We start from the raw sequence: 13,256 nt of genomic DNA, 5'->3' as shown, positions 1-13,256 counted from the left end.
ACGTCAAACACAAGTAACCAAAGGAAACCTGAGGTTATCGCAAACTGAAATCTCGTTTAAATACATTCAAGGGGATTGCGGGTTGGCCTAGTAAAAAATGGACATAGACTGGTTAAAAAAGAACATTTTCTACTGGTAATGCGTACCTGCTAGAATTGTTTTACCGGAACGCCGTCCGGACCGTCCCGACTTTCTAACGACTTGGTAACTTCCAATCTTATTGCCGCAACCAAAAGAAACTATAAATTATATTCCACTAATTGCTCGTATTAACATCAGCGCTTTACTTCCGTTGCGAGGACACGAAATCAAAGAATCCTATGATGCGACAACAGCATGGTAAAGCTCGCTGAATAACAAAACAAAAATCTGCTTTGACCCCATCGTGTCATCCTTTTATTAGAATCAGAAAATAATCCAGCTGTAGTGTCGTAAATATTGGCGGCACGTTCAAATCTTTGACCAGGCAGAGATTCAGGTTTTACGACGCAAAACGCAAGTACAGGTAAAAAGAATTTGGACATTCATTTTGAATATATTTTTCACGCCATAATGCACAGCATCTACGCACCCATAACCCTAACTCACCGAAAAGAAAGTAACCAATAAAAAAAGCAAATCAATGAAATGTTCTGCTAATCCTTTTCCAGTTAAATTTTAATTCACGACAAAACATACCTCTCTCACAAATGGAAGTCGTGAACGTACAAACTCACTTGTTCCCGCTTCTAGATTTTAACAGTTTCGCCCGCTAGAATTGCCAAAAACAGGACCTCCTCCACTACAAACTTTACGCAAACTTTGCGCATTAACGAGGGTTTGAATCAGCTAATTTCGAGTCTTTACAGGAATTTGACAGGAAATGACCTCTTTATTTAGATAAAGTTTTAGACTTATTGTTACAAATTAGAAGTAAAACAATCCTTTTTAGTTTCCGAGAAACCTAATTTATGATTGTTGCATTGTACCGTACAGTAATCCCACAATGCGTCTTATTCTTTATTGGAACAAAATAAATGACGAGAATGGAGACATTCGCTGCATTTTTACTAAGACAAACATATCTTGAAATAAAGTTAAATCTGCCCGGAATTGACAACTTTTTACGTTTTTAGCATCATTATTATTATTGACTCTGGTGTGTAAACTTTAGGGCAGGGATGTCCAACCCGCGGCCCGCGGGCCGCATTGCGTTTATAAGTAAAGCTGTTTTATGACGTCAATATATGACGTTTTATGACGTCACCAATTTAATTTAATAGGTTTTGCTGCCTATCGAATTTTTTAAAGTGGCAATGCGTCCCATTGGGCTAAAAGGTTGGACATCTCTGCTTTAGGGCGTCGCGAAAAGTCGCTAGAACAACAAGTATTGGGCGAACCACTTCTTTATGGGCTACAAAATTAAAAAAATGTAATATAAACCCGAGATTCGTCTGATAGGAAAGAATAAACTGAGGGTGACAAAAATATCTACCGTTCCAACTTGATGGTGCCGTTAATTTATGTACAATAAGTTGCTATAAATGACGTTACAGTTATATATACATCGAGAGATGTTATTATATATTATGTGATCGAGTCTCTTGCAATTTTTTGCCGTAAACCAAATAGTTAAACCAAATATTTTTTCGCGATTCGCTAATTAACTTCAGTTGTATAATTGCGGGCAGAGAACGCGTTCAAAAGATTGCTTGATATACAAGGCACCTTTTTTTTGCTATTTTTTACAACCCGAAACCCGTGTTATAAGACATGAAAACCCGGGTTATTTTAGGGAAAGACTATAACATGTTTATGTTGGATTTGGCCCGGTTGAATGATATGTACACTGCTCATTATTTGCTTACTGAAACAGGCGCGAAAGTGCCAAAACTTGAAGCAGTTTATTTCTATTCCGTCATAAACAGGCGAACAATTAAACTAACGTCAGTGGAGTCCGGACTTTCTTAGCCATGGGACTGTTTGCGATGAAACTCAGAAACAGAATGAATGACGAAAGTCTTACAAAGGCTGCATTAATTTTCATGCGTCAATATTACGCAAAACAATTAAAAAGTGCGATTTATCGAAACAAACTGAATATGAACTTTTCGTTAATAAAACACAAGGTCTTCCATAGTACACATCGAGTCCACTATTGATAATCGATTTTATTCGCCCCCCCCCCCCCCAAAAAAAAGTCACATACCCGATACCCGGGTTTTTTAATTTTCCCCGAGTCCCAATCTCTAGTACCTTCCCTAAAATAAAAATCTGAATCTGTAAAACAGTTTGGCCTTGAATTTAGGATGTTATGACATTCTATATTGTTGTTGGTAAACTGATGTAGCAGGTGAAAAAAGGCAGCTGTGGTAGATAATGCACGTAATCGTAATAGTGCTTTTTCAGTCGTTTAGGAAATTTAAGGCATTTGTAACTCATATTTGCTTGTATTATACGGTTGTTGTCATCACCATTATGACCAAATCCTACTAGAGCTTAAAAACCGTTAAATATGATTTTGTAATTTTAATTTTTTTAATTAAGAACAGATACCTGCAATGTATAGAGTGACCAATGCAAAGCGTTCTATTTGCACATGAATGCCGTTAATATTTAAAAACGTTGTGCTTAATATATAGGCTATCGTATTTTCGGTTGGTATGCAATTTAAACTTAAAGGCCATTAGCAGGCAACACATATATTAAAACAAAGAAAAATAATAAAAAAATTACCTGCATACGATGGAAAAGATTTTTCCGAAACAGATTTCATACTTCCACTCAGAACTCCAAATGAATCACCATCACTACTATTCATAATTGATGCAATAGATTTAATACTACCTCTTCTCGGAAACCCTTGAGAATTAACTTCAGTGTTCCGAATTTGCTTACTTTTTGATGTTGATGACCCCATGGCAAAAGTTGGGTTCCCTTCAAATAACTTGCAAGGCATACACACCTAAATTGTGGCTTTAAAGATACTAGCCCAGTGATTCTCAACCTTTTTTAGAGCCAGAGCCGCATTTTAAACCTATAAAGTTTGCAAGGAGTCGCATAAAAAACAACAGTAGGCATATAATTAAAAAACATTAAGAATGCAACATGAAAACAACAAAAATACATTACGCTAGCCTAGGCTAACTAATTAGCACTGTTGAAATAGCTATTTCTTATTGCCATAGCTTGTCGATCAAGACTAAATATATTATGACGTCACAAACCACAAAATTATTTTAAAGAGCCGGACGGAAGTAACCCGGGAACATTAGTACTTCGTACTCGGGATCCTTGCTGATCAAATTCATTCACTTTTAATTTATTTTACTTACTTTGTTGCAATTTTGCTACTGTTAACTAATTTTTCACTCCGTTAGTGAGAGCCACAAAATGTACAGTTGAGAGCCGCATGCGGCTCTGAGAGCCGCGGTTGAGAATCACTGTAGCCTGCACGACTGGCTAACGACAGAAACTGCGCTGACAGTGTCTCCATAACAAAGCAGACGAATGTTTACAATAGCGCAGGCGTAACCCATTTCTTTGTTGGCATTCGCTCAACAATTTTCGGTATTCGGAAAAGAGGCGTAGGCTAGGTATTGTTATGCGCTAGTGTAGGGTTATGTAATGTCAGCTGGTCAATGCTTTCGCACTTAAGGGATTACGTCTGTGTTATTTGCAATGTACTGTGTTGTGGCAGATTTATTTGTCATACGCATTCTGTCGAGCTTCTTTTTTTTTTGTATTTTTTTTTTCTTTATTTTTCTTTATTTTTTTTATTTTGTCATACGCATTCTGTCGAGCGAACTCGTGCACAAATATGCAGCCAGAATTCAGTATAAACGTGAAAAACGTATATTTAGTTAATTTGAAGGAGATTCAAAAAAACATTCACACATATGTGGGTTAATAACTGAGATCTAGCCCTTCGAAGCTGCTTTTTGACCAACAACTACGGCTTACGTATAATTAGTACACCGAAAGCCATCGCAGACTCACCGAATCTGTTGATCTATGATGCAAGCAGAGCAGACTAGAAAAACAACAATCCTGCAGTGAGGTTCGAACTCACGACCTCCGGTCAAGCCGGGACCGTCTCTACCAACCGAGCTATGAAGGCTCATAAAGGGAACGAGTCGAGAAACAACCATGCGCCAATGCTTGCTCAATCTGTTAGTACAAGCAACCTCATAGAAGGGGATCCACAGTACCATATCATTTATTCAATGAAACATTCACACATATGTGTGTAACTGAGATCTAGCCCTTCGAAAGATGCTTTTTTTTAAGCTGCTTTTTGAAGGAGCTTTTGCGATTTGAACCAACCTGATATACTTCATCCCTAGGTTTAATCTACAGATTTTTTTATTTGGGCACCAGAGCAATTTAAGTTTAGGACCCTTGGTACATACAATTTAATTTGGGCACGTAAAAGTACTAAAATTACTCCTCTTAAAGACTCGATACATCTTGATACATTTGGGCTTAAATTAAAAGTTCATTTGTTTAACGAGCTATTTATGACATATAAGTGAATTGTTATCAGTTTTTGCCGTGCCAGGTCAGCCTAATTAACTGTTGTTTTCTTTATTTTTTGGGCGGGACACACTCGAAAACCCCGTTTGAAATTTATTGCAGTATTCTTTAACGTTGTTTCGATTGCCCCTGGAAAAAACTTATTCGCCCTATTTATTTAAACGGCTAAACTGTAGTAAAACTAGGAAAATAATTTTATTATTTTGCGTAATAATATCCTAGTATAGGTGATGGCAAGCTTCAAAATTATTTTGCTTTAATATTTGGACCTTTACCCTATTATCAACCCGTGTTTAAGTCTTATTACAAATACGTGACAGCGAACGATGATATTATTAAAATGCCAAATCAAAAAGAGCCACAGCATAATGGTCCGATCAGAATCCGATATTGAAGTATTTATTAGTGTACAGAAATTTAATAATAACACAAAGGCTTACACAAGTGCATTGATATCATAATTTGAATGAATGCAAAACAATGTATTTCAAACAGAAAGAGCAACAGTGTAAGTTAAACATCATCGTCAAACACTTACAAGTTACTCACAATATGAGCTCCCAGCGCGACCAGGTAGTAATACCAACACTGCAGTAAGGACAACTACAATGTCAAGGCACCGTGCTCAGTGACCTTTGACCCAAGTAATAGAATGCTTCCATAATTAAGTAGGTCATAAACTACTTACATCAAAATGCGCTTAAGCAAACTCACTATTATTTTTTTTTTTAAAGTGAATTGCAACGATTAAAAATATTTACCAACACATGCAATACATGGCAAACGCAAGAATAGAAACATAACAGTCCGTCTTAACTCTCAACACCAACTAATTCACTGCGGTAATGTGACACACGGTAATGTGGTTCACCACAGACGGTTTTCGAGCAAGCGGTGTCTATAACTGCCGACTTGTAGCTTTTAGCTACGCAACTGTTGGTTACTTTCGAAAAAAAGAAAAATGTTGACTTCATCGTCTGAAATATTATTACAAGAACTTGAACGCGCATCGAGTTTTTCAAACAACGTTGACGTTCCATTCTCTGCGTGTAGTTCCTTGCACGTTAATTGCTAAACAGCCTGTTCCGTTTTCTTCCCCTTTAATAAAACAATAATTGCTTGTTCTTTCTTGGCGACGCCCGTGACAAGCTGCCACATTTGTAAATTGTTCTTCAATGCAGAGTAAGGCAAGTTGTCTTAAATGTGCTCAGTGATCGTTGACCGTTTGACCGCAAGTAATAAAGTGCTTACACAACTAAATAGGCCATACATCACTTACTTGAAAATGCGCTTTAGCAAACTTAATGTTAATGTTTTACAACTACAAACAGTAAAAAAGTCGCTACCGCTGTCACTCATTCCCATTTTCCTCACACAAAAACAAGTTTCGCGTCATTGAGGCATGGTCCCAGTATAACCAATTCCAGTTGCGACCAATTCGAATTGTTGAAAGGCATCCTATAAATGGCCTAGTGAACAGTTGATTCGATGCATCAGCAATTGACCTTTCATCACCAAATCCCCCAATAAACATCGTTGGGTGATTAAGCTCTTCGAAGTAGCCCTGCAAAAAGATAAGCACTGCAGAAATACCAGCTGTAGCAACGCTCAAACAGATACCACACAGACGATACTACCGTAATAAACTTTTTTATAAAATATTTTAATGTTTTGAAACAGGTAACAGCTATATTCTGCTGACATACTACAATAAGACGCTATAACGCCAAGAAGTTATTCTCAGTTAAAACCAACTAATCTTCGTAAATAAAAACCAACTTTTCTCAAATCACGCTCAAGCAACCATTTTACTTTCTAACCTATAATTGCGGCTGTATGGCTTTCCAGTGCAACACATTTCAAATTAGCAAATGTTACCACAATAATTTAAGGACAAAATTACGAAAGACCAACCTTTGTGAGAGTTCGTAATTGTACTTTGCCATCCAGTGACACTTCTGTTTTTCGGCCATTCCGCTTCAAAACTAATTCGTGCCATAAGTTATCGTTGTAAGATACTCTTGTGAGTGCAACTGTTGTGCTTTCTAACCCGACGCCGAGTTGTAAAGTAACCTAAATGCATATAATATTACCTGTTAGAAAATGATAGTAAGGATTTTTTTACATAAAAAGACAGTATCATTTAAATAAGCTAAACCTAATAAAGAACGCAAGTTTAAAAACGATACATATGTTGAACAAAATATTAAACGAACTTTGACCGAATACGTTTTTTGTTGCATTTTAGGCCAGGGTGGTCCATATCCAGGCCCGACATCAGTGTTCGTGAGGATCCTTAAATTGGATGACTTAGGTTGAGGGTTTAGTAAAAGCAATTTAAGTGACCAGCAAACATGTTTAAGTTGTTTGGTTATGATAACGTTTTTCGGGTTACCCTATTAAATAAACCAATTTTCTATCAATCATTGGTAAGTTTTAGAATTAGCCCGTTTCTTTTAGAATTAGCCCGTTTGCCTTAACTAATATACGTTTTATCAAAGCTGTTTCTGAAGTGCAAATCTTGATGTTATTTTTATCAACTTCGCTTTTCAGTATTACAAATTTACCACCGCCATTTAAGCAGATCGCTAATTGACAAACAAATTTGCGGTCTGCAAATTTACAAATTAGGCATACATTTCACAATGTTTTACCTAAACCTTGAGCTCAACTCATTTGTGAAATAAAAATTTTTTTCCGGTATTTTAAATTCAGACAATCGTGTAAAAAAATGTATTTTTGCGCATATCGCTTAGTAACACTGAGTCATTTTTAACCATATTAATTGGATGAAACATCAGGTGATAGTGAATTCATATTAATATTACTTATATATATGACGGAAATTGTACAAATTCTCACTGTTTCTTTTCGCAAAGGATAACTTACCAAGAGTTTTCCCGCTTGTAACCCTATCGCGAGGTAGTCGTCTTCCGATGTCCATGACCGGCCTATCCACACCATCAGGCCGTTTAATGCAGTTGTCTTAAAGCGATACTTGAGGTGTGTTGTCTTCCGTGATTTGATGAGGTCATTAATTTTATCGAAATTAAACCTAAACAATGTTAAAAGTCGTAGCTATCGTCAAGCTACTGTTTTGTTTAAACTTACATTGGTATGGAACTAAATATTTCGCCTATACTGGCATCGTCGGTTCCTTAATTCGAATCGATTCATTTAAATATATATTTTGGAACACTATATACGGATCTGTTCATAAGTTTAATGGTATCACTGATGATGGCATTAGAAATTGCCGAAACGTTTGAAAATAAAGCATGTCGCTTTTAACGTCTATTTGGGCCGTTATTTTCACCATTAAATATATATTCCTTTTAAAAAATGGCTGATCCTAGTTTTACTCGGGTTTCTAAACTTTAAGTTTCATTGTTTATATACACATCAGCGGTAAGGTGATTGACAAGCAGAAATCTGCTGCTAATGGTTTTGAATATACAATCTCCATTTTTTAGTTTTCACCAGTAAGAGACCAAGAGCTTTATATTATCCTTAATTGTACTTTTTAACTCCCAAGTGTAAGACATACGAAACAGTGGTAAGCGCAAGTTAAACTTGGTATTTTTATTCCAAAATTGAAACATCCCACCCAAAAATAGAATGAACAACTGTGTATATTCAGATAATAAATCATTGAGTTATTCGTAATAACGAATGTTTTTTCGCAAATTGTTTTTCATTATCGCACTGTGTTAATATAGAGTGGATGACAATGATGTTACGGCTATTTTTACGTAAAATACACTTGAAATGGACAAAGCAAGTAATCAATAAAATGTTGAGATTAATGTTTGCATTTTGTCAAACTGATATTTATTTAAAAACTAACAATTACAATATGGCTGAAGTCCTATTAAACTCCGAGTTTGGATTAAATTAGAAGTTTTTTTTGAAACACGTATACACCAGGGATCTTGCGCAACTTAGTTTCGTAAAACTGCCGACCATGTTTTCTGAGTCTAGTTAGTTAGTTAGGGTTAAGTTTATTGTATTCCATGCCAAATAGTCTAAAACAATGTAAAATGACAATATTGTCTCCTAGAGGTGAATGCTGGTACCATACCACTGCCCAATAGTAATCCAAACCGGATTTATGTTTAGAATGAGTTTGTGTTAATTTTTTTTATCATAACAAAACAACATAACCAGATAACCTAAAATTTAAACTTACTTTGCCATTGATTTTAAGCCGAAGCTCAATGAAGCATTATTGGGCAAAAGACTTGGTTTTGTGTCACAATGTCTACCAAGCCATCCCCACGGACAAAGACATTGGAATGATATTGTACTATTGTTTGGTACACATGAGCTGTTACCGTAACAACCATCCAGACAGGGCAAATAAGTTTCGCAGATGGGACCGGTCCACGAAGAACGACAAATACAGTGATCTGCAAATAAAGTATTGTCGGCCAGTTTAAATATCCCTGTTGTTTACTTTCATGTTTGAGCATATATTTGAACCAGCGTAAACGGTTATATGACTAAATCGCTTTGAAGCTCATATTATTAGGGTTGAGAATCGCTTTATATATATCCAATCACATTATTTCTTACAACTTGTGTTTCCATCCAAAATGCAGTTACCACCATTTTTACAGGACGAATATCCACAGACAGAACCAGCACAATTTTCTATTCCAGCGCCGTTTATCTTATTATTTTCGTTCTGGAAATAACTTCTATTATTAGTTCTGTTATGCCAGGCAAAGTCGTTCAAAGTAAACTCCTGATTGTTTATAAGCAAACGGCGTATGCAGCCTGCAATAAGAAAATATAGTGTTAGTTCAGTATTATCGTTGCTTTACTAAGTAATGAACACAACGTGTGAAAACCAGCAAAACTAATAATTATAGAAAATTGATACGCTAGCTTTGGAATAAAGCAGTGGCCTACTTTTATTCAAACTCCTAAGATGCAATTGTTGGCCGATATATTTTTATAAATTATTTAGAAATAAATGTGTGTACCAGAAAAACCGCGGGTATCGATTGTCATAGACCGTTGGTCGACTTCAGACAGTCTTGGATGGCCACCTATGTAAATTTGTGGCGTAACATCTAGCAATTTCTTTGTGCCTGTATAGTTACCAAACACTTCGACGGATACCTCTAAAATAAAATAAAACAGTCAACATTTTGAATACATACATACTTATGAATATACTGTTGCTGCCAAGCATGGTTTCAGTTGTTTTATTGTTTTTACAATTAATACATACTTATTTTCAAAATAAGGTGATTTGTTAAAAAAGAAAACACAAAAAATCCCTATAAAGCAACCACATCTACAACGGAATTATCTAGTGCAACAACAGTAATAAACTATGTAATTGCTATATTTTTGTCATCAGTGATTGTATGGTTTGTCAGAGTAAGTGGGCTGTTATAAATAGCGTTATTCACCTATGGTTTTACAAATGCGAAGGAGGGTGTTTGATGTTAAGGACCCTTGAGGACAGGCCCCTAAACCCCCAAACTTACATATTTATACCACCTAAGTCGCAAAATTCAGTGTTTTAAAAATCGCAAATAATGCATTAATGGTGATTTTTTCTATACCAGAGTATCTGGAGTAGTTTGTTGTAGGGGCCACAACACAAAGAGTATTTTTTAACAGGATTTTAATTACATTGCGATATAATGTTCTCTGACCCACTATCGTCGGGCTATTGAGGGCCCAAAGCGACTTGGAACTTTCAGGGGTACCGAAACATATCAAAAATGGAAATTAGAAGATTACAATCCGTTAAAATGTTTGCGCACTGTACACTTTAACTATAATACTTTCTTTTGCTCTTGCTTGCCTTGGCTAAAATGATATGAAACGAATAAACGCCGTGTTTTGGGACCGGACTTATAATCCAATGTATAATGGTATAAATTATAATCCAATGTATAATGGTATAAATCCGATGATGGTGTTATCGATTCGTTAACAAGGTGCCGACATTGCGAAAAAGGTATTATACCGACGTATCTACATTTGGTCTTGTTCCTAATTTGTTTCGTTCAGAGGTAGAAGTTCAACTGGTCAATTTTTAAAAGAATTTAAAAAAATTTTTACCTTTTGAATATTCCAAGGTTTGTAGCTGGACAGAACACTCACTCCTTATTCTGATAACATTTACCTAAATTAACAACAATTTGCAACAACTGTAAGACAAATCATTTACTACAATTTGCTTACCTCATACCAGGTATTGTTAAGAATTTTTGCTTGGCATTTTAGAGACAACCAAGAGTCCATACCGAGGCTGGATCGAATGTGTAGGTACCAATTACTAATAGAAATGCTGAAGAAGTCGCAATTTTCTCTGAGCAACAAAATAAACAAATTCCCCTATTCCCGAATTTTAACATAAGACCACCAACTTACTAATACAGAATAAAAATGATGCTCTGTTTAACGGATACATAAAAATATCATAAAGTAATACTTTCTTAGATAAATACTTTCAACACGCAAACACTGAATTCAAAACTTAGATAAGTTATACTTTTGATTATGGTGTTCGTATAGGTTTAAATGTCAAAGTTACTAACGGGGTTTGATCGGCATCGGCATAAAAAAGTAGACCATCGGATGAGTAAGTTCGAAAATGAATTTTCACTCTGGTTTCCTGTCGAATGCTTCGTGTTTTAAGGCACATCCACGACCCAATTTCAGAGCGAAAGCGCGGATCTCCAATTATTTGAATCTGGATTATATAAGTTTAAAAGTTTGTCTACGGTTAGAAAAATGTTGGTTGCGGTTGTTTTGCATATTATATGTTTTACATATCAAAGTTACTAGTTACTTAACCCCAAAAATATATGCAAGTTCCAATCAATTTATCTAAAAATGTGATATTCGAAACTTACCTTCATATGTTAGGCAACTAATAATAAAATTAAGAATTAAATGTAACACCAGCGTCACTAACCTCTGTGCAAGTGCGACCCGTCCACCCAATTTCACATACACACATGGGAACGTTATGTTTAACAACACACGTGCCGTGGTTGCTGCACTTGAGCTGGTCACAAAGATCTTTTTTGTGTTGGCAATATGAACCCTTCCACAATTTGCCGCATTCACACCGAAACGTGTTTTGTTGCGTCACACACCTGCCAGTATTTCCACAAGGTATTGCACTGCACGCTTTCGAAGGTGGACAGGAGGTGACGTGACGACCACTTATGACACCTAGATTATTATTAAAAACACATGTTACGTTAATTCGCATAAATTTAATAAACAAATTTAAAACCAACAATTTTGCTATTAATCCAATTGAAGTAGGGAAAAATGCATAAGAATTTATTTACGAAGAAAGGTATTTTTGTTAGTTGGCAGAATCTATGTGTCAGGAAATCTCAAGAAGGTCAACTGTTAGGTACAACACATCATAACGACTATTAACAACGTTAATATTTATATTTGTAATATTCTTTGTAGGCAATTTGCGTAACTGCAATGTAGTTTTCACAACGCAGTGACTTTAAACAAAAAAAAAATAACATGGTATCTAATCTATCCAGTCAAGGCACTTAACGTGCTTTTGGGTGCGCAGCAGAATATTTATTTCTGACGTTATAAGTTGTGGGTTACACTAAGAAATTTAGACCTTAAATTTGAACCTACACACGTTCCACAATAAACCGGGGCAAAACATTATCCTCGGTTTTGATAAATTGGTACCTATCATGACAATAAAACAAACATTTCTGTTGGCATTTCTTTACAATGCTTTAACAGGATTTTGTAATTTATTATGTAAAACACAAAGTAATGATTTAATAATAGCCAAAGCTACAGACTTGTAGAGAGCAGGTTGGTCCACTTGAAGACAAAATGAATGTTTCCTTTGCACTGTTGTAGGTATCTACGGCTCTTTATGTCAACGTTAAAAATGCACCCTTTAAAAGATGCACTGTCTGGAAGTTCTCTGCCCTTGAAGGGCTCGTGTTCTTCACTCAAGCCTCCGAGAATTATCGACGCATTTTTCAAAGTATCGAAGCACTCGTGAGAACCAGAAGTTATCCCGGAAACATTGTACTAAATATAGATAAAATAATTGTTTAAAATAAGCTAAAACGCACATTTACATAATTAGTTAAGGAAGAAATAAATACAGTACAAAACATCTGCTTCCAAGATAGCAAACCATTAGCATAGTATTTTCTTTCGACTAAACCTTAAAAATGCACCCATAATCAAATTCACGCATGTCACATGAGTCGAAATATTTTCAGTGAAAAGTCCTCAGATGATGAAACAAACTTGAAATATTTAGCACCAATTTTTTACCTGGCCATTAACTTGCATTAAAATACGACGACCTTGGCGCAGAATATAGACAGAGTGATGAGTTGAATTCGGAGGAAGCACCTCAGAAATTAATTTTGATGGACCGTCACCCAAGTCAATTCTAATGATGTATTAAAAATACAACGAGATTTCAAAAAAATATATGTAGCATATTTAGGAAAAGTGGAGTGAAACATAAAGTCAGTTTATCCTCAACCTTTTATGGCTTACGGCACCCCTCAAAAATAATGAATAGATTTTCGCCACCCCGACTGGAATTTTCGTTTGACTACATTACTGAAATGTCACTATAAATGGAACTGGAACAATACAACCATATTAAAACATGTAGAAAAATGTCATTTGATATAATGGTCTTTAATCGTACAAAAATAGTTGTATCCAGAAGCATACCAATTGAGCAAAACTCC

General features: G+C 35.7%; 2 protein-coding genes across 2 annotated transcripts in view; both read right to left on the bottom strand.

The window, feature by feature from the left end:
- Nucleotides 1-4,879: 4,879 nt before the first annotated feature.
- On the bottom strand, nt 4,880-13,052 carry LOC146133060 (protein eyes shut homolog). Its single transcript, XM_083397638.1, has 12 exons — nt 12,826-13,052; nt 12,336-12,573; nt 11,459-11,721; nt 11,079-11,233; nt 10,723-10,849; nt 10,600-10,663; nt 9,504-9,644; nt 9,091-9,294; nt 8,705-8,924; nt 7,405-7,570; nt 6,430-6,588; nt 4,880-6,079 (listed from the first exon to the last, which is right to left on the bottom strand). Exons 1-12 carry the CDS (start codon nt 12,841-12,843, stop codon nt 5,867-5,869), a joined length of 1,968 nt encoding a protein of 655 aa, XP_083253764.1. The 5' UTR covers nt 12,844-13,052; the 3' UTR covers nt 4,880-5,866.
- The window catches only part of LOC146133059 (uncharacterized), a gene marked incomplete at its 3' end in the record, with an annotated part of 31,796 nt that continues 31,413 nt past the window's right edge, over nt 12,874-13,256 (bottom strand). Inside the window, exon 17 of the mRNA XM_083397637.1 lies at nt 12,874-12,946. Within this exon, the coding sequence (XP_083253763.1) occupies nt 12,874-12,946 (73 nt within the window). The remainder of the gene's footprint in view (nt 12,947-13,256) is intronic.

Source organism: Ascidiella aspersa, chromosome 9 (assembly GCF_963924565.1).
Source record: "Ascidiella aspersa chromosome 9, kaAscAspe10.2, whole genome shotgun sequence".
NCBI lineage: Eukaryota > Metazoa > Chordata > Ascidiacea > Phlebobranchia > Ascidiidae > Ascidiella > Ascidiella aspersa.
This window is presented reverse-complemented; position numbering and strand designations above follow the sequence as displayed.

What these genes read in the sequence shown, in the direction of transcription:
- LOC146133060 (XM_083397638.1), bottom strand. An exon ending in GACCAACCTGCTCTCTACAA is followed by an intron (nt 11,722 to 12,335) that starts GTCTGTAGCTTT and finishes ATAATAATCTAG; the next exon opens with GTGTCATAAGTGGTCGTCAC. An exon ending in TACAAGCGGGAAAACTCTTG is followed by an intron (nt 6,589 to 7,404) that starts GTAAGTTATCCT and finishes ATATGCATTTAG; the next exon opens with GTTACTTTACAACTCGGCGT.